Below are 22923 nucleotides of genomic sequence, written 5' to 3' on the forward strand. Positions count from 1 at the left end.
TGGAGTTGAGATAGGTTAGTGAATGTAATTTTTCTTTATTTCAAATACATTAATTAAATATTATGCAAAGTTTCATGGTGATATCTCAAGTAGTTTTCAAGATATTAATTTTTTAAGCTACAAGTTGCATTGCAAGACGCGAAATCCGAGGCCTAAAATTGCGTTAAATTAAGAAAATTAAAAAATTTGTAGAAAAAAAACTATAAGAGATAGAGAAATAAAATTTGGTATTTATCAATAGGATAGCAAATGCAATAATTGTGCCAAATTTCATCAAAATCTAAAGAGGTGGGTGTCAAATTAATTATTTACTGGGTGATTTGACATGGAATGACCCCATACTAAGTAATCTGCTTCCTATAAACCAGCTATAGACCTTTTTCGCCTTTCCTACTAAGGAGTTTAATCAAAGTGTTCCTAAACGGAATGCTGACGGAGAAAATCCTGATGATTTTTTATTTTTAACTCTTTATCAAAAAAAAAAAAAAAAAAAAAAAAAAAAAAAAAAAAAACCTGATAAAACTGGTTACTTGACCAAGCCGGAACTCAACACGTTTCATACGTTTTGATTGTTGTATAATACAATGTATTTTATTTCAATAGACTTTTCCATGACCGACTTGTTGAAGATTCTGAACGTAAATGGACAAATGAGAACATTGATATGGTAGCTCTCAAACATTTTCCAACAGTCAAACGGGACGAAGCGATGGCCAGACCTATTCTTTACAGCAATTGGCTCTCCAAATTCTATGTTCCTGTTGACGGAGAAGAGCTGAGAAATTATGTTAAAGCCCGGCTTAAGGTAAGAAAAGAAAAGTCTATAATTGCTGAACATTTAGCTAACTCACTAAATACCTTGATAGAATTCCTAGATAGCAAATTGCTCATTCTTTCAAAAGTCGCGCATGTCAAATAATTTATTTTTGAATAATTGCTGCTGGGAGGCGGTTATATAAGGTAGTAAGTAGGGGTTTAAGGCAGTCACGATTTTGGGTAATGCCTATTTGCTAAAGAGTCATAATTTTTTTTTATCAACTCATGAAATTAATTAACTTTTTTAGGTATTATCTATACGACGAAGCATTTTTTCCTTTTTTTTACTGTATATAACAGTTTCGCCGCCCTCTTGTAATAGTTTTGTCTATTGATTGCCTAAAATGGGGTCTCAGATCAAAAGTCCTAACAATATTGAATGATAGACTATCTAAATAGAATAAGTTTTGCATATATTCTAAATTGCACCTTGATCTAACAGAAAAGTAAGAAGTGAAGTCAACCGATACTTTGGGCATGTTTTTCACAGAGTGGGGGGGTGAATCGAACTTTATATCAAGGAGCTGTCAACTTAGCTCAAAAAGCATACCCATAAACATAAATCCAGACAAAAGAATTGTGCAATATAAAAATTAAACTGTGTTTGCTCCTTTGAATGTTATTCTACTCCTGACTTTCGTTAAATTGTTAGCTTTTTGTTCATCTTGATATATTTTCTATTTTTTCCGCTTTTATCATGTCGAATATTTAATAATCCGTAGTAGCTGTTTTAGCTCAAAGTTCGTAAATTCCATAAAATACTGAACTTTTCTTGGTGGTGAATTAGGTTTTACTAATGAAGTCTGTCATTTACAGTGAAAAAACTTGAGGCGAGATTACAAGAGGGTTATACTAGGATGGAGAACACTTTTTTATGTGTGGTTTCTGTATTGTCTTGTTTTTATTAGTAAGAATTATTCTTTCATAATAATCCTCTTTTATAATCTTTCTTTCAAATATTCGAATGTCTCAGTTTCTTCTATCAAGTTTACATGGCAGCATTGTTAATCGTGTTGTACATTTCAGGTTTTCTATGAAGAAGAGCTGGACGTTCCTTTAGTTCTATTTGATGAAGTTCTCGATCACGTTCTACGAATTGATCGTATTTTCCGTCAGCCTCAAGGTCATTTGCTCCTAATTGGTGTTTCTGGTGCTGGGAAAACAACTTTATCTAGATTCGTTGCTTGGTTGAACGGTCTCTCTGTATTCCAAATCAAGGTTTGTATTATTTAATTTATAGTATGTTTACTTCTACTTCTTCGTTCTAAATAGACCGTCTGTAATGGAAATATATCTTCTGCCTTTAAGTCAAAATGTTGGTCGTGCTCATTATTTCATGACAAATTACAATAATTACACGCAGAAGTCAACCTCAGATGAAGCATATGTGTCTGTTAAACTTATAGCTGAAATAATTGGTTCTAAAGAATTTAATGAAAGAATATTAGAATGTATGAAATTGGTACAAAATGGCTTTCATTAAGTAACATATAATAGAAGCTTATCAATTGTACTGACGAGTAAAATGTATATTTGATCTTACTTGTTTCTTGTTGATACTAATTTAACTCAGTAGTTATCACTCAGCACCATTTCAACTCTGCCAAAGAAATCAAGGAGGCACACTCGTGCCTCTTTAAAGAGGCGAACCACGACAATGTTAAGCGATCTTCGGTTCCAGTGGTCGCAGAGGGATGGGGAGGGATGCATTTCGTAGCCCGAGCTCCAACTAAGAAACCTGCCAAATTTAATCCCCCTCCGACTTTTCCTTCATGGGGAAAATCTGGCCGCGACCACCCCCCCCCACCCCCCCCCCTTTAACGTTGTCTGATCGGGCTGAAATTCACAAGTTAAGGTCCCCTAGGGCCCAGGAGCTTATCCGCGAAATTTCAGCTCCATCCAATAACTCCTTCCCTGTTTTCCAGAAACCACGCATAGCCACTTAATGTTCATATTCTCCTTTTGTTTTTTTTTCTGCCACGCCTACAGGTCACAGCCGACATCGGATCTGGGTGTACGAAGACTCATTCGACGCGGAATTCTCCGAGTAATTTTCCTGGAAAGTTTCGTCGGAAAATCTTAACCCCCCGATTTTCTAGCTTAGAAAAACCCATTTCCCCATTGAAGGTAAAATTTTCTCTTGTAATAACATCACTTGTCTGAAAAATTCTTACACTAACAGCAGCTTGGCGCAGCGGAAGCGTGCTGGGTCCATAACCCAGAGGTCGGTGGATCGAAACCGCTAGCTGCTAACTTTTTAAAATTTGTAAAATTAGGTAATTTTGTCAGTTTGAATTTATTGATACAGAAAGGGAGAAAATAAACATGGAAACATGTGATCAGAATTACATACTGGAATGTTCACAAGAATTTATACTGAAGCGGGGGTAAGGCTTGATGGAAGCAAGTTAAAAGAACCATTTAAATTGATTTCCTAATTGAAGCCGTTGGTGAAATTTTCTATTGTAATAACTTGTTTGATAACAAGCATAACAGCAGCTTGGCGCAGTGGAAGCGCGCTGGGCCCATAAACCGGAGGCGGGTGGGTAAAAACCACTAGCTGCTAAATTTTTAATTAAGCTGCTAAACTATTAAAATTATCAAAATTAGATAATTTTGTCAGTTTGAATTTATTGATACAGAAAGCGAGAAAATGAACATGGAAAATTATTATTAAATTACATCCACCATGGATTGTAGAAAAACGTACAGAAATAATTTGAAAAAAACTTCGTTTTCTTAAAGAGTTAAAGAGGCTGCGTCCCAAAGTCGAACCTTAAAACGTACAGGAATTAGGAGAGGCTTTTAAAACTCCCTGCTTTTAAAGACTCTTTTGTACAGGTTTTTTGTTGTGGGGGGCTGCCGCCCCCCTATCCCCCCGCTCTTGGCTTCGGAAAGGCCCTCTTTTAATTAACGAAACAAAAAACCTGTACAAAAGAGTCTTTAAAAGCGGGGGGTTTGGGGGGCGGCAGCCCCCCAACTGCCTCTCCCAATTCCTGTACGTTTTAAGGTTCGACTTTGGGACGCAGCCTCTTTAACTCTTTAAGAAAACGAAGTTTTTTTCATATTATTAGCTCCTAGGGCTAATTTCACGCGTCAAAGAAAAAAAAATGGAAGGCTTTCTTTTCTTTGAAAATCTTGACTTATTGTCAGTTGGTTGAGGGAACTAAGAAAGAATATCTTTACTATTAATAACATGTTTGTTTTTTATTGAAACTAAAAATTTCAGCATTTCTTGAACAACTTCATAGGTTTTGACATTTTTGGAATATAATTTTTATATCGACATTATGATTTCGATATCAGTATTCCATTTGATGTATAAACCAACATTAAACATATATCGAAATTGGAACGACACCTTTTTTCATAATTTGTATCAACAGTCAAATACGAATCACCAAATATGCCTTTTCTTCTTTACCCACCACAGCTGCTAGGTTTCATTTACCTGTTGATCTTTCTTGAAAAAAAAACACGTGAAGATATTTTTAGATTAACTTTTTTAGATATTTTTAGAATAATGTAAAAAGTTCCAGTTTAACTTATTTTGGACAGAGAATGCTTTTATTGACGGTTGAAGTTTTTTCCTCACTTTCGAGTGAAATCTTGGTTTAAATCACCTCCTTAAATCTAAATTCTTAGAAGCCAATTAGTTGACTCAGTTAAATTTGACCCCAGTTAATCTGTCCCATTCAAATTTGCTGAGATATAAGAAAGAACGGTGGACAGAAACATTTAAATGGATTTAAATTTTAATCTAAAAATCGGTTTGGAGCCTAAGCTATCTCTTTTTTTTCTTGTTTTTTATCCGTCCAAAATTTTGTTTGTTAAAGCTTGTATGCTATTTTAAAATAACACTATTACTTGTTTAAATTTTCAGTTTTAATGAGTTTTTTTTCATACAAGTGCAAATACGTTTTTCATATTATTAGATAATTGCGTGTCAATTTTATTTTACACTTTGATTTTGACTTTTTTGAAGAATTTTTGTATAGAACAAGAAACAAGCCACCACATGTGCTCTAAATTGTAGGTTCACAACAAATACACAGCAGCTGATTTTGATGAAGACCTCAGACAGGTTTTGAGACGTTCTGGATGTCGTGGAGAAAAAATTGCCTTTATTATGGATGAGTCCAACGTCCTTGATTCTGGGTTTCTTGAAAGAATGAACACCCTCCTTGCTAATGGAGAAGTACCAGGTATACCTAATTCTTTTTTCTTTCTTTTTTTTTTAATTTCCAATGTTATATATATATATATATATATATATATATATATATATATATATATATATATATATATATATATATATATATATATATATATATATATATATATATATATATATATATATATAGATGTACTCTTAAGTTTTACTGAGCCATGTGTTTTGAAAGTTCAAAGTTTTTATTTGTAATTTAAATACAATAAAACTTGACAATGTTTGACAACTAATTTATAATATGGGTCTTTGTTGGTTTTATATTGTAATCCGCATTGCATCTTCCTTTCATTGCAAATAAATATTTTCATTGGTAAGACATTCTGATGTCAAAAGGCTGGAAGATATGTTGGGCCTAGAAGTTTTGAGGAGACTTCTTCTATTGTTTATTTTTTGGTACTTGTATTAGCACACGATATATCCTATGTATTGTTTGCTTTATTGTATTTTGCTTTTATGAAGAAAACTTCTATCGTAAGCCTAAATAATTGTCTATGTTTGTTAAGTATTAATGATTGTTGTTTGTTTAGGTCTATTCGAAAATGACGAGTACACCACCTTGATGACCCAATGTAAAGAGGGCGCACAGCGAGAAGGTTTAATGCTTGATTCATCTGAAGAGCTTTACAAATGGTTTACCCAACAAGTGATGCGAAACCTTCATGTCGTCTTCACCATGAATCCCTCATCAGATGGCCTCCGCGACAGAGCAGCTACTTCTCCTGCACTTTTTAACCGTTGTGTTCTGAATTGGTTTGGAGATTGGTCAGATACCGCTTTGTTCCAAGTCGGAAAAGAGTTTACTGTTAAAGTTGATCTGGATCGTCCATTGTGGCATGCACCAAGCACCAGTCCTCTAGTCAGCCCGAATTTATCAGTTGCATCTAACCACAGAGAAGCTGTGATCAATGCTACTGTTTTTGTGCATCAAACTTTGAAAAAAGCTGCTACGCGACTGGCTAAGAAGAGTGGCTATCAAATGACAATTACCCCAAGGTATTATTTAAAAATGGCTTATTCTAATCAACTATAAAGTGATTCTTTCTTTCTTTTTTAGACCAAAACATAAGTGCAGTGTTGTTACTTATTCTTTTTTTAAGGTATATTAATTTTTCAACATGCGAAACTGGGACTTCAATATTTTGGGGCTGCTCAGCCGGAATTTTCTATCTGGTGTTTTATAAATTCTGAAAAGGGCTAAGTATACTAACACAAATCCGTTCGAAAATCTGATTTTTTGTATTTGTTTTGTTGTTTTTCTTGTCAGTGTAGTCAGATATTAATCAGTTTAGTCTTATTAAACCATAGTCTTTGCAATATTTTTTTCTCGCCCTTTTCAAATTTTATGAGTAAAAGTAATAGTGTCTGTCAAAGTCTTTCACCAGCCTTATGTGTTGAAAATTAATTGACTTACTTGCAATGTGAAATCTCAATCCTGACACATGGAAATTCGTCGATGACCTTGCGGTCTTTGAAACTTACTATAAAAATTTAATGAGCGGCCCTATGAGCATCTTCAATGACATCGTATAAAATGCCTAGTTTGTGGCATGAGATTAAACCCCCCTCTAAATGCATTGTATTGCCAATCTGTTTCATTAAATCCTCGCCCTATTTTCGTACTCCTGTCCCTTCTGAAATTGTGTGTCCTCCTTTAAATTAGTTGGCCTTACTCTTTCTTCTAATTTAAAGTGGATATCCATGTTAAAAAAGAGTTAATTCCGTAGAGCTAACACATCTAACCCATCCTCTAGCTTTTAAATAAATTTTGGGTATCACCCCTTTCCATTCCTCCCAATATTTATGCTTCCTTTGTCCACCTTCTTTTCGAATATGCTTGTCCAGTTTGACATCTCCAGGGAAGAGTCAGATAAAATTGAATCTATGCAAAAAAGACACCTACGAATAATTTTCGAAGAAAGCACAATTTCGTTTTCTTTTCTTCTAAAGAAAAAAAAATTCAAGCTAGAAACACTTGGTTGCAGGAAAGGTATGTTTTGCCTCCTTTTTTTAAATATAACGACAAACTTTCGCGTGGAACACATTTCCCTGGAGAGACACTTCCTACCCAGATCCCGCCCTCCTCGGACCGTTTCTCAGCCTGTCCCTTCCATGTGTACCGTTTAATGGTGTACATCCAGATATTAAAAACCTTTGTCCCCCTCATTTCAGAAAAAAATAAACAAAAGTTTCCGCTAGTTTATCCATTTTATTATTTGGTTCTAGTGCTGCCCATGTTGCATTTGCTCGCTGTTTTTCCCCTTTTCTTTTTTTGTCTTTTCCTTTTTTTAGTGTCCCGCTTTTGCCTTTTCAACTTGACATTACATTTTCAGTTTTAGTTATTGACTAACGAATGATAGTTCATTGTGATAATTTTAACTGTGGCATCAAACAGTTCGTGGTAACGAACTGTGTAGTAAGGAGCGACCCTTCTCAATAGTAACCGAAACTCTAAAAAATGGAATTTTGATACCAACAGTTACATCAAAAGAATCGTATTTTAATGCTGATTTTAAATATAAAAGTTTCATCAAGATCAGTTATACCCATCAAAAGTTACTAGCCTGAGAAAATTTGCCATATTTTAGAAAATAAGGGGAAACACCCCCTAATAGTAATACAATTTTAACAAAAATCACACCATCAGATTCAGCGTATCAGAGAACCCTCTTGTTTTTGCCAGAAGACAGATCACGGATGCGTATTTTTTTTTTTTCAGGGGTGATCGTATCGATTGAGTGGTCCTAGAATCTTGCGAGAGGGCTCATTCTAGCCGAAATTAAAAGTTCTAGTGCCCTTTTTAAGTGACCAAAAAAATTGGAGGGCACCTAGGCCCCCTCCCACGCTCATTTTTTCTCCAAAATCACCAGATCAAAATTCTGAGATAGCCATTTTATTCACCATATTCGAAAAACTTAATAACTATTTCTTTAGGGACGACTTACTCCCCCGCAGTCCCCGTGGGAGGGGCTGCAAGTTACAAACTTTGACCTGTGTTTACATATAGTAATGGAACTGGGAAGTGTACAGACGCTTTCAGGGGGATTTTTTAGGTTTAGGAGAGAGAGTTTAGGGGGGTACGTGGGATGATATTTCCATGGAGAGACTTCTCTTGGGGGAAGAGAATTCCAATGAAGGGGGCGCAGGATTTTCTAGCTTTATTTGAAAAAAAAACAATGAAAAAATAAATATGAAAAGTTTTTTCTACTGAAAGTAAGGAGCAGCATTAAAACTTAAAACGAACAAAAATTATTACGCATATGAGGGGTTTACCTCCTCGTTATACCTCACTCTTTACGCTAAAGTATTTTTAGTAATTTCAACTATTTATTCTACGGCATTTGTGATTCGGAGGTCATTCTTAAGGAATTGGGACAAAATCTAAGCTTCAGTGTAAAGAGCGAGGTATCGACGACGGTTGAACCCCCTCATATACGCAATAAAAACATACGAATATAGAAGTTCATTACGTAAGTTAATTCGTAAGTTACGTATATTTTTTACCAATGAAAACGTTTGTAAAAAATTAAAAGTTCTAGTTACTTTTTTAAGTAATCAAAAACTTGGAGGGCAACTAGGCCTCCTCCCTCGCTTCTTTTTTCTCAAAATCTTCCGATTAATTGCAATTAATTAATATGCAAATTTTGTTTTAACTATTTATGTGCGGAGAGCCAAGATCAAAACATGCATTAATTCAAAAACGTCCAGAAATTAAATTAAAAAAAACAAGTTTTTTTAACGGAAAGTAAGGAGCGACATTAAAACTTAAAACGAACAGAAATTACTCCGTATATGAAAGGGGCTTTTCCTCCTCAACGCCCCGCTCTTTACGCTAAAGTTTCTTACTGTTTTAAAAAGTAGAGTTAAGAGAAAGGGTCAAACTTTAGCGTAAAGAGCGAGGCGTTGAGGAGGAAAAGCCCCTTTCATATACGGAGTAATTTCTTCTCGTTTTAAGTTTTAATGTCGCTCCTAACTTTCCGTTGAAAAAACTTGTTGTTTTTTTTATTTAATTTTTTACAAGTCTGGTAGTTTTCGTGTTTTTATCATGTTTTTTTTTCAACTTTTTATTTAATGATTCCGAGATTTGAATTCAGCCCTTAGGGGCTGTAATAGCAAACTTATCTATCTTTTCTTACCTGCTCTTCTGTGAACATTTAGCTTGAAAATTTATTTGAAATGATAGTTTAACGAGGTTTATTTTAAACTAGTGACATTCCGATGTTATCCCTTTGCCGTTTCTTTATACGGTGTTAGGACAATTTACTACTCGAAACTTCGTGTTGTAAAGGCGCTTTTATTTTTTTCGTATCACAAAACTGCATAAGTTTCTTTATGCGTGTTCAATGTAGTGGAATATTTTATTCAGTTTTACGTCGTTTGTTTAAAGTTTTGGCGCAAATAGATTAGAGTAAGTAGATATTAAAATGCCGTCATTTTCATACTCCACATCTAGAAGGTAAATGTGGTGTACTCTTGAGTGTAAAGATGTTAAGGTACCTTGTGCTGCTAAAAGGAAACAATGATTGAATAATAAATGATTTAATGAATAATACAATAAATGATATATTGGTTAAATTTAAATGATAATGTCCTTAATAAATTGTTATAATAGTTTTGATTTGAAATCTATATATATAAAAATAAGTTGTCTGTCTGTGTGTCTGTCTGTCAGGTGACGTCATGTTTCTGTGTCGACTGACGTCATGAAGTTAGTTGTCGTCATTTTTGCTATGACGGTGACGTCATTAAAGATATTTAAGACATATATGTTCACGTAGAAATCTATTAATGTTTAAGTTTAAAATGACTGATGAACTTACAATGGCAAAAGCCGATGAAGATGCTCAAAGAGTCTATGCCAAAAAACTTGCTGCTGATAGAGAAAGTCAGAAAAGAAAGCGTGCCGAGGAATCAAAAGAACAGCAAAGAAATAGGCTTGAGGCTAAAGAACGCAAAACCGCGCAGTTAGATGAAGATCCACCTGGACAGCGAGAGTCAAAACATATCAAAACTGAAAATGATAGCGATGATGATTGGGTTTGGGACTATGACTTGGATAAGGTCATCAATGCCTACCAGATTTTAGTTAAAAAAACAAAGGTTCGGCGATATGTATTTCATAGTGAAGCTGAAAAATAAAGAAGAAAAAGAAAACGGAAAAAAGAAAAAATGTAAAAAACTAAAAAATACTAAAAAGAAAAAAAACTCAAAAAGAAATTACAGACCGGGACACAAATGACGACCGGGACAGAGGGAATATAAATAACGACCGGGACACTCAAAGAGAAATTACAGACTGGGATACCGGGACACAAATGACGACCGGGACACAGGGAATATAAATGACGACCAGGACACAGGTATTTAAGAATATCGTTCAAAGACAAATTTTTAATTGTAAGAAGACCGTTGAAAGAGAAATTTCTAATTGTAAAATGACTGAAGAACCTACAATGGCAACGGTACCACCATCGAAGTAGATAACCAGTGGGTTGTTCCATATTCCCCATTATTATCAAAAACATTTAATGCACACATAACGTTGAATGCTGTAACTCCGTAAAGGCAATCAAATACATATGTAAATACGTCAACAAAGGCAGTGACATGGCAGTTTTTGGCTTGCAGCCCGAAATCAAAGATTTCGACGAAATCGTACAATATCAGGCTGGAAGATACATAAGCAGTAATGAAGCTGTTTGGCGAATTCTTTCATTTCCGATACATGAACGTAGTCCAGCTGTTGTTCACTTAGCGGTACATTTACAGAATGGTCAACGTGTTTATTTCTCGGAAACCAACGTGGAACAAAGAGCCCTGAATCCACCGGATACAAAATTAACAGCTTTTTTTTCGCTTTGCAAAAATGATTCTTTTGCAAAAAAACTGCTGTATACTGAAGTGCCTTCTTATTACACGTGGAATACTAAAAATAAAGTATTTGAACGTCGAAAACAAGATAAGTCAGTCGACGGCCAACCTACCATCTTCAAAGATACCACGATAGGAAGACTCTACACCGTTCACCCCAATCAACATGAATGCTTCTTTCTACGCCTGCTTTTGGTGAATGTACCCGGTCCGACATCCCTTGAGTATTTGAGAACTGTAAACGGTACTATACATGGCACTTACCGTAGTGCATGCCAAGCTCTGAATTTATTGGAGAATGACCAACACTGGGATAACTGCATCAATGACGCGTGCGAAACGTCAACCCCAAGTCAAATTCGTGCATTGTTTGGCATCATTTTAACAACTTGCTCTCCATCAGCTCCTACAGAGTTATGGGAAAAATATAAGTCAAAAATGTCCGAAGATATACTCCATCGAAAACAGTTAGAGACGTCAGATATGACTTTTGATTTTACATCAGAAATTTATAACTACACTTTGGTTATTATAGAAGATTTGTGCGTACGTATGGCAAACAAACCTCTTCAGGATTTGGGAATGCCTTCACCTAACCGTATCGCTGCTGTTTCGACATGTGTAGAATTGGATCGTGAACAAACTTACAGTACGAGTGATCTATTGTCGTATGTACAAAATAACATTTACAAGTTAACGTCGGAACAAAAAGACATTTATGATACGATAGACTAATTTGAGGACGTATACAACTACCTGCTGATTTCTGTAATTTAGTGACGTTCAAAAATGAATTGATTGAAAAAGTATTTCCGAATATTCTAAGAAATTATAAAAATAATAAATGGCTAAGTGAAAGAGCGATTCTCGAACCCAAAAATATAGACGTCCACGAAATCAACAATATTGTTTTGACCAAGATTCGAGACCAGGCAGTCCTTTACAAGTCAGTCGACACAGTTTTGGAACCAAATGAAGCGGTTAATTATCCATCTGAATTTTTAAATTCCATAGATCTTTCAGGGTTTCCACCACACGTGCTACAACTAAAAATAGGCGTACCAATAATACTTTTAAGAAATATCAACCCACCAAAGCTTTGCAATGGCACGCGACTTGTCGTAAAAAAAAAACAATGGAAAACCTAATAGAGGCCACAATCTTGACAGGGCCTTTTGAGGGTGAGGCTGTTCTTATTCCTTGCATTCCCATGATTCCAATGGATCTGCCTTTTCAATTTAAAAGATTGCAATTCCCAATTCGATTAGCATTTGCAATCACCATTAACAAAGCTCAAGGTCAATCATTAGAAAAATGTGGTATAGATCTTAATACTGATTGTTTTTCCCATGGACAATTGTACGTTGCATGTTCGAGGGTCGGTAAACCTGACAATCTATTTATATGCAGCGACAATTGGACAGCGAAGAATGTTGTATATTCGCAAGTTTTACGCAGTTAATTTGTATTGTATCTATCTATCTATCTATCTATATAAAAACGAGTTGTGTGTATGCATGTTTGTTTGTTTGTAAAAAGAGCGTTTGCATATGACGTCATTATTAGTACATACGGCTTTGTATATGCACAGACAATGGGAAAGCCAAGAATGTTGTATATTCGCAATTTTTACGTAGTTTAACTCCTGCAGACGAAATGAATGCTTGCCTGAAAAATTCTAATTTATGGGCACACGTAAAAATATTAAAATTAACTACAAATATGCGTGTCCGATTGCAAAACGATGACTCTGGTCAAACATTTTCAGATCAATTGCTGGCAATTGGAAACGGAAATTTCCCAGTAGTGGGAAAGCCAAAAATGTTGTATATTCGCAATTTTTACGTAGTTTGAAACACATATATAAATCTATCTATATTCACAGGTGGGACACAGGGACACAACTAATATGGCGCGTAACGACTTACGCGCGCGGGGGGTTTTGGGGGGGGGGCGAAGCGCCCCACCAACTAGGTGTTGGGGTGGCGCGAAGCGCCACCCCAACAGCTAGTACACTATAAAAATTGCTCTTCTTGGGGCATGTAACAATAAAAGTAGACAAAAATGACTTTAGGCAATTAAAAATAATAAAGATAAACTAATATGCATCAATAGAAAAGCGAAATGACACTGCTGCCAGATCTTAACCACGCTGTCGCTCATGTTATATTATCCTTTTAGGCACTACCTTGATTTTATTCAGCAGTTGGTAAAGCTGCACAGTGAAAAATTGGCCGAATTAGAGGAGCATCAGCTTCACTTGAACGTCGGTCTAGGAAAGATAGCCGAAACAGTCGAGCAAGTTGAGGATATGCAGAAGTCATTGGCTGTCAAGAAACAGGTATGTATCTACTACTGCTAACAGCTCATTGCAGCACTAAGCCGCCTGAACCAAACACAGCTGCACAAGGTCCTTCTACGCTCCAATGTTCTAAGGTTTACTTTTTACTCCAACCAATTAAGTTCGACTTCCCTTTAAATCCTTCCTTATGAGCTTTTCCAATCCCATTTGAGAACCATCTACCTTTCGTTTGGTCCAAGATGGGTGGTCGAAAATCACAATCTTTGGTAGTCGGTCATCCTTCATCCGTAAAACGTGATCTGGTATTTTCTTTCTTTTTTTTCTTCTTTTTTTTATATAGCTCTAGAAAATGGGATCAAACTAAATTTTTTCACACAGCTCGTTGTTTGATACAGGGTCAGTCAAATATCACAGGCTTTTTATTCTGTTCCTTTCTTTGATGAAACTAAGACAGTCTGCATCAGATTAATGTCTATTACCTGTGAATGTCTATTACCCTGGATAAGTTCAGAAAGATGTAAATAAGAACATTTAGTTTCAAATGTTTTGCAGTTGTTTTTTTTTTTTTTTTTTTTTTTTTTTGCCATATACATTGTATTCTTTGTTTAGATTGTTGCCTTAAATGTGATAGTTGAAGCATAAGAAATTATTGTAGTGTATGTCAATAATTAAGAATAAAAATGAGTAAACTTGGTTTTACTGATGTATTCACTAAAATAAAATATACACTATGACCGTGCAATTATGTTTATCCTTCTTTTTTTCCCTTTTTTCATACTTCATTTACTTTACTAAAATTTGGGAACTACCTAGGAACTACAAGCCAAAAACGAGGCTGCCAACGCCAAGCTTAAACAGATGGTTCAAGATCAGAACGAAGCCGAACAGAAGAAACAGCAGTCTGAAGAAATTCAAAGAGCTTTAGAAAAGCAACTAGCTGACATTGCTGTCAAAAGTAAAGATGTTATGAGTGAGCTGTCACAAGTAGAGCCGGCCGTTGTCGAAGCCCAACAAGGTACGAATGATTTTAGTCTTTGTCTTAATATTTCTTCCCATGAGAGCAAGGTTGTTGCATAGGCATTTGCAACGAAATAAGGTATGAGCGTTGTTGCTTTGTTCTTTTGAGCTTTGTTTTGTTCAATTATGTTGTTCAAATTATTTTTTATAGGCCCTATAGTTGCAGGGGAGTGCTTTTTTCTGCATCCCGAAATAATTTACAGATTTTACAGCCATTTTTTTCAAGTTTGCTATTTGTAGGTACAATAAATTGATAAAAAAAAAAAGAAACTTAATGATGTTTGATACCATAAATCTTATTTTGCGAGTCTTAGCGTCGGCTGACAGTCTCAAAAACAAAGGGCCCATCGTCACATTTTCGTAGCACTAGAGGCAGCTACCGAATTAATTTGGTAAAAATTGATAAAGGATCTTAAATGTGTCAAGACTTCGAAAAACTAAGGAGAAACTAGTTTCAAACAAAGAAAAACTATAGTTTCTGACTAATTTTTGTAAAACAATACATACAGTATAAATAATGTTCATCCTGTGTTCGCAAATATTTTAATCAAAGCATTTAGCACAATGAGAAACTTCCAAAGCTGTTAAATTATTCAATGATACTTCTTTTAAGCTGATTTTCAATATTTTCCAAGCAGGTTTACTAGAGTATTTTTAGAGACTGCCATTTCCTGAACTTTGCTTCATTCAAAAAAAAATCTTTCTAATTATATAAGTTTCATTAAATCTGAATCTTTATCAATCCCACAAAATAGGAGAAGTTCAATAGGTGTTTTCATTTCCGGGAAAGCAAGTGTCGGTTTTTAGTTTTCTGTTGTTTATGAACGAAAAATTAAGCAAGAAAAAACGGGTTTTAATTTCAAAAAAGCAGTGAACAAAAAATAAAAAGAAAACAACACTTTAATTAAAAAATATTCCGTATATTTCGGCCCAACGTCTCAGAGCCTTTCGCAACGAAAAAATCGAAAAGAACGAAAAAACACGCAAAAATTAGCATGACAACTAAACGCGCGAAGAAGAAAAAAAATTAAATGAATAAGAACAGCTCACATTATAAACAAAATTCCAGCGCTGATGTTACAACATAAGAGTAAAACCAAAGCGAATGTCTATAGTGAAATCTTGGGTCACTCTCCTCTAGACATTCAGTGTATGAATGGGAATCTATTTCAAGTGAAGACAATGAACATACAAAAAAGGTCACGAAACCCCATCTAGTCCATCTTCGCCGCTTAAAGCAAGGATCCTTCAGGCCGTAACTGGTTAGATCATAGCTCAAGCGGTAACCATGCGCTACTATTAACATGCCAACAATATGGCTTACTACCTTACTACCAATATATGTGGCTTACTACCTTAACAAACTTTTCATGCTTTACTCTGACAGAGGCAGTTCAAGTCCTCATAGTCAATGGTCTAACCATGTCTCCATTAGTAATAAACCAAACTTTGAGGCAATCAACCACAATAACTGCCTCAAAGCCCCTACTCCTCAAGACTCCTTTATGCAATGAATGGCCCCCATGAATGATGCTGCACAAGGGTACTCCTCACACACGGCAATTAATGACAATGTCCTCATTTCGTTCTTCCTCCCGGAGGGACATCATAATGGACTTAGAAATTTCAGAGAAACCTCATTCTAAAGGGTCTTGGATTTAACCAGTCTTAGGGACATAAATTTGACTGTGACAGGAGGCGGGTAATATTGTGGCCAAAATTGATCATTTTAGAAGTGACAGTATGTCTGTAATAAAATTTAATTCTTTTTTAACATACGGCTCTGAACAGATATTAAGTACTCTATCCACAAGAGATATTACCACACCTCTTTTAACCTGTTGAGGATGGTTAGATTTGAAGTGAAGGCATCTATTATTATGCGTAGGTTTTCTGTAAACTGTAAAATCAAGTTTATTCACACTGCGTATTATCAATACATATAAAAAAGGTTTTTTTCCATCTCTTTCGGTCGGTCTCTAGAGTGAATTGCAGGTTTCTATCGTAAGTATTTAAATATTTTTATTTTTAATAAAATACTTAGTATTTAAAATACTAAGCAGAAAGAAATTAAAAAAAAAATTATTTGGCAAATAAACTATTACTTGATAATTTTCTATTCTTCCCTGTGTATCTTTCACTTTTCTTTGGCTCAAATTTGAAGGTATCGCTCGTTCGCAATCTTTGAAAGAAAAATATTTTGATTTCTGTGTGATTTTTTCTTTTGTCTTTTTCTTTTCTTTCTTTCTTTTTTTTATCGTTTTTTCAAAATTTCTAGCTGTCATTGTCAAATGACAGCGGTGTATTATAACGCTTAGATTGAGTTGCTACCGCAAAATTGGTTGAGTCTGCTTTTTTTTATTAACTCTTTACTTTGTGCTTCAAAGAGCCAAAACAGTAGATAGAACTGGTGAGAATTTGGAGATTGCATAGTATTTTGACAATACTGAAGTGTATAGTTCTCTTATTTAACAATAGATTGACAACGACAACAAAAATCAGTAATGCTCCATGGCTAGGAAGGTGCAGGGGAGACAAAAATATATAAAAAGTAAGAACAAAATACAAAATCTAGTTGCCCACCTAAAGAAATCGTAAGCCGGGCAGGAGAGTAGCACATTATTTTATCAACTCAAGTAAATATCCGGCAAGAGATTAGCACATGGTTCCATCGGCTCAAATAATGGCGCAATTAGAAAATAATCATGGGGAGCTGGCCGGGGGTCCCCTGGCCATCCATCAAATAAATAAAAAAACGATTAAACTCCTTAGAAAAAACAGTATTTTAAGGCATTACTTGCAGTTTATTTTAGCTCTTTGAATGTAAGTTTTGAGTAGGGACTGAGTAATGAATGATAAAACCGAACAAATTAAATAAGATTTAAAAACATAATATAATTTTTTTGGGGTGGGGGGCTACTTCCCCTTTAGCCTCCCCCCACTAGTGGGCGCGTGCCTGAACTCAAGTAAATATCCACCCTAATTCAAATGTGTCAATTCCAAGGGAAACCAGAAAAAGACAAAAGGTAAATATTGCTTTCAATACTCCTTTCTCTTTCTAGCTGTAAAAGGGATCAAGAAACAAAATTTAGTAGAAATGCAACGTATGGCCAATCCACCTGCTATGGTAAAGGTGGCTTTGGAATCCATCTGTCTCCTTCTGGGCGAGGCTACCACTGACTGGAAGACCATCCGTTCTATCATTAATCGTGATAACTTCATCCCGATGATTGTTAATTTCAGCACCGAAGATGTTAGTGACGATATTCGAGACAAAATGAAAGCTAAATATTTGTCCAACCCAGACTATAACTACGAAAAAATTAATAGGGCTAGTGTTGCATGTGGACCTTTGGTGAAATGGGCTATAGCTCAGGTAATTAATCCATATTTTCTTCTTTTCTTTTTTTTTCCATGAATCTGTATTTTTTGAGTCACTTGGTATTGAGAAACTTTTGATAGTAAGAGTGCAACTAGCTTATTATTTCAACGTATTGGTTTTTTGGACTTTGTTGGCTTTGATTTTAGTGTAACACTACTAAAATCAATTATCAATCTACTCATTTTTCCATCGGATAGCTGATCAGATTGTAATCTAGCAGTATACTACTCATAAAAGTTGCTCATAAAATACATTATAGTTTAGATGAAAATGTTTGTTAGAGCTTTAAGAAAGTTTAGTACTGAACTTCGATATAAATAAAGCTTGAATAAACTGAATCTCAAGAAGAAAACATCTTTTTATGTATTTAACCTGTTTCTTGAATACGTTTCTAAAATCTGCTGTCAGACCAAACGTGATTTCCTATGAAACCAATCAATGAAATAACTATTCCTTTTTTACTGATACTCTGTGGCATGAGCGAGAGAACTTATGATAGTTATCCTGAACTTCCACTCATGCCACCTAGTATCAGCAAAAAGAATATTCATTACATTGGTTTACAGGGTTCATAGAATTTTTCCTCCTTAGTATCTTGATTTTGAACTATTGATTGAACTACTTGATTCCGAACAGCTCTTTATCTTATGCACCAGGCCATGGTGGTGAAAGACTTAAACTTGGTTTAAATAACATTGAAATTTGTTTTGAATCCATTACCCTTGGGTAACTTCCTGTATTATGGGAAAGACAAAACTTAAACTTGCAGTAATTTAGGGAGTGGAGTGTATAGTTCCCCTTGCTCTTGTGGCAAGTTCTACATTTCCAGAAGTCATCAGCAATTTTTTAATTGATTTATTGAGCACTGCAATTCCATGCACGGGGATTTCAAATTAGGAAGCCTCCTTGAATTGTTGTTTCTACTTTGGCAGAGCATATTTTTGTTGACCTTTTTCGTTTTGTATAGTTTGAAGAGCGACAACTAACTACAATTAGTTAATTTTGATTTTTAATTTTAGTAAATAATTAGATCTTGTAGACAAAGGGTAAATACTCACTTTTGTTTTTCTTCTTTATTCCGTCTGTAGTAATTCATTTACCGTGTTATTTGTGTTTGAAAGTTTTTTTTCTTTTTTAGCTCAGCTATGCTGATATTTTGAAGAAGGTGGAGCCACTTCGTAATGAATTAAAGGGATTCCAAGAACAGGCCGAAGAAAACAGGAAGCGTGGTGAGGAAATGAAGGCTCTTGTGAATCACCTTGAAAAATCGATTTCGTCCTATAAGGAAGAGTATGCTCTACTGATTGCTCAAGCGCAAGCTATCAAAACAGACTTAGAAAATGTCCAGGGCAAGGTAAGCCTTACCTTATCAGTGACGAATATCATCAGTATTTATCATGGCTTTTTAATAAAGTAGCCAGTTTCAGGACATCATTTAAATTGTTCTGTGCCTTCAGAAGTAACTTAGGTACACTGAAAATACTCTTCTTTATAAAAAGGAAGAAAAGTAGTATGAAGCATTTGAATTAACTTTGAATAAAATACCCAGTTTGTGAATTTCTTCTGGATGGCCCTCATTTTGCATGTTGTAACCAATTTTCTGTGCCATTCTTTTTCTTATGCTTTCTTTTGGTTCTTGTTCCTTTTTTAAAAAGCTGTTCCTTTTTTACTGCACTAAAATTGGTGACTTCAGATTCATTGTATAAAAGAAAAAAATGTAAGATCGCCCTTATAATCAAGCCTTTCTGAGGGCAACCTGAATAACTTCGTCGTTAAACATTTTGAACATCTAAGCACTTGATTGACTCTAGGTGTGCGTAGATAGGTAGATAATTTATTAAGCTCAATAAAACTATACAAAAGACTACCGAATAAACTATGCAAAAAAGAAAAAAAAACTCTGCTATATTTCTGAGGGCAACCTGAATAATTTCGTCCTTGAACATTGAGTTTGAGCATCCAAGCCCTTGATTGACTCTAGGTGTTCGTAGATAGGTAGGTAATTATTTAAGCTATATAAAATCATACAAAAGATTACCGAGTAAACTACGCAAAAAGGAAAAAAAAGCTGTATAAGGACGCTGATGAAAAAATAATTGGCAAAATATTCCAAAATTCACGTATAGCTTGCATTATTGTGCAGTACGTAGAGTACAATATTGCACAATACTGCCTATATCGTACCCTATATATACGCTTGCAAATATTGGGATTAACGCTCCTATTCGTCCATTTCAAAATGCCCGAAGACACAGGTTTAGTATTTCAAAGTAACTTTAGTATTGTTTAGAAAGACTCTGGCACTCGCATAAAAGAGGTTGCATAATTGTGCCATCTACCCCATTCGAAATATGTTTTTGTCTAAGGAAAAAACATGTACAAAGCACAAAGTTAAAGCTCAATATTTTTTTTCTATACGAAAGAGTATTCCTCAGAAAGTAAGGGATTAACAGTGAGAAATTAGCCCTTTCTTGCCGCGGAGTTTTTAAAAGCCTTTTAGAAAGTCTGTGCTAAAATGTTCGTAAGAATATTTGTCAGTATTTGAGCATACACTCAACTTCTATGAAGCTATTGCCATATATTTTCTGCCAGGTGATTGATCCATTGAAATCACAACCAATGGTTTTTTTCTTCTTTTTTATTTTTTTTTCTAGCTTGCCTAGTCAAATTAGCCTCTGTTTAGTTTAAATTCGGACATTGCCTCGATGGTTTAGAGGAAGTTGGCTCTGTTTCTTAGTTTTCGTCCTTTCTTGTATTTTTTATAGTAAAAATTGTGTTGGAGAACAATAAAAAAAAATTTTTTATTTTTCTAAAGATAATCACGAATTAAGTAATAGAATATAAATTAAACGCGGTTATTGGATTTTATTAAGTACTTGCCAGGGATTGTAATGTTAGATACAGTCTTCACATTTCATTATCATTAATATTACATGACAAGTTCACTAAAAGATTGGAAATAAGAAACCTTTTATGCTTTGAAATTTTACTTTTAGTTGACAATTGTGTAAAGTTGAATTTCCTGTTGATACAGAATTTTATGCGCTTTATGCAGGATCTAACCTTAAAAAAAAAATGTCATTCACATCCGGCTCTTAGTTACCTATTTTATTAACCCAATTGTTTTGTCTGTTTTAGTTATTCTTTTTTGTGTGTTTTCATTTAAAATCTTTATATACGGAATTATTTAGTATTATCTTTCTTTTTCCTCTTCACTCATGTTTTTGAATTACGAAGTCAATTAGAACTCAAAATGTTAATAACTCTGATGGAAAAAGAAGAGACAGAATCCATCCCTGTGAATTATACATATTTCTCAGTTTTCAGGGGTTTTTACGAAAACCTTAAAATATTTACGGACTTACCACTTTTGGAACACTTCGCTCCCAATACATCGAAGGGAAGCTATGAAATTTATACTAAAATAAGTGCAATTTGTATAAAATTTATCTCTTAAGTTTTATGTTCAAAAATATTCGGCTAAGTGTGCCCGTAGTAAACACTTGGAAACACAATAAATTTAGTTTTTGTTGTTAAAATTGATAAATCATATTGAGTGATAACATTTAAATATGGGTTGTTTTCACTTTTTTTTAGGTTGATCGCTCTATTAATCTTCTGGCATCTCTATCAATCGAGAAAGAGCGCTGGGAAGCGACCAGTGAAACTTTCCGTGCTCAAATGAATACAATCGTTGGTGATGTTCTGTTATCGGCGGCCTTCTTGTCTTACGGTGGCTATTTCGACCAACAGTATAGGTAAAGCTCGTCTTATTTTTAGAAACTTGTTTTAGTTTTTGGTTAATCTAATAGCTAGGCTTAATCTGATAAGTACGAATGTTTGTTAATCTAAATTTTTTACATGATTCTTTGGCCATATAAAGCTCTTTGATAAATAATGCAATATTGATGCTTTTAGTTACTTTTAGTAACTATTATAATAACTAATTTCAAAAGAAAATTTATTTGCTTTTAGTTGTGGTTGGAAACCTCAGACGTTTAATAATATTAGTGTGGTATATAAGAGGATTTTAAAGGGTAATAAGTGTTTTCCTCTGAAATAGTCTTTCCTCTTTAGGCAGTTTTTAGTTCAAAGGAAAAACTGAGCCCCTTTCCCCTCTTTGTAGACTATGTGATTCAAAGCTTTAGTTATAGTGAACTTTCTATCTAAGATGAAAAGGAAAGCGTCAGGACTCTTGCTATGGGGACTTGGGAGACTAAGTCCCAATACTTGTCAGTCTTGACGATGCTCTGAACAAGGCTGTTTCTGACTCACCCTCAAAGAGATGTTAAATTAGTAAAACATTACAAAGGGAGTTGGCTACTAAGTAGTACTCTGCCTGATTTTTATTTTATATATTTAAATTTTGTCACAGAAAAAGAAACTGGAGTGCTTAACGGAATGAACTTCAAGAGAATAGTAGGTTGTACATTACTACAAAAATTACTTTAAAATTAAACATTTCTAATACTATATATACAGCAAGATGAAATATTGAATGAACAGCAACAAAAAGAAGTAACGGAAGGTGAATGAGAACTTAAAAAATATATAGCTAAAAATATAGTTAATATATGTATATATATATATATATATATATATATATATATATATATATATATATATATATATATATATATATATATATATATATAAACTAGCTGTTGGGGTGGCGCTTCGCGCCACCCCAGCACCTAGTTGGAGGGGGCGCTTCGCCCCCCCCCCCCGCGCGCGTAAGTCGTTACGCGCCATATTATTTACGCGCCATTGTAGTTGTGTCCCTGTGTCCCATCAGTGAATATAGATAGATATATATATTTTTTAACTACGTAAAACTTGCGAATATACAACATTCTAGGCTGTCCCATTGTCTGTGCATATAAATAGATTGTCAGGTTTACCGACTCTTGAACATGCAACATATAATTTTCCATGGGAAAAACAATCTGTATTCAGATCTATACCTCATTATTCTAATGATTGCCCTTGAGCTTTGTTGATGGTGATTGCTAATCGAACATTCCCTGTGTCCCCGTTGTCATTTATATATCCCCCTGTGCCCCCTGGCGTCCCCGTTGTTGTTGTTTCCCTGTGTCCCGGTCGTCATTTGTGTCCCGGTGTCCCAGTCTGTAATTTCTCTTTGAGTGTCGCGGTCGTCATTTATATTCCCTGTGTCCCGGTCGTCATTTGTGTCCCGGTGCTTTGTTGATGGTGATTGTTAATCGAACATTCCTTGTGTCCCGGTCGCATTCTCTTTGAGTGTCCCGGTCGTCATTTGTATTCCCTATGTCCTGGTGTCCCGGTCGT

At 34.9% G+C, this 22923-nt stretch overlaps 1 protein-coding gene across 1 annotated transcript in view; it reads left to right on the forward strand.

Annotated features, from left to right (window-relative positions):
• LOC136034766 (dynein heavy chain, cytoplasmic-like) overlaps positions 1-22923 on the forward strand; it is a gene marked incomplete in the record, with an annotated part of 269617 nt that overhangs the window by 211783 nt on the left and 34911 nt on the right. The window contains 9 exon segments of the mRNA XM_065716167.1: positions 604-805; positions 1843-2034; positions 4853-5021; positions 5575-6040; positions 13097-13256; positions 14031-14232; positions 17297-17610; positions 18755-18970; positions 21214-21374. Coding sequence (XP_065572239.1) covers positions 604-805; positions 1843-2034; positions 4853-5021; positions 5575-6040; positions 13097-13256; positions 14031-14232; positions 17297-17610; positions 18755-18970; positions 21214-21374 — 2082 coding nt within the window.

The sequence above is a fragment of the Artemia franciscana genome, chromosome 13 (assembly GCF_032884065.1).
Source record: "Artemia franciscana chromosome 13, ASM3288406v1, whole genome shotgun sequence".
NCBI lineage: Eukaryota > Metazoa > Arthropoda > Branchiopoda > Anostraca > Artemiidae > Artemia > Artemia franciscana.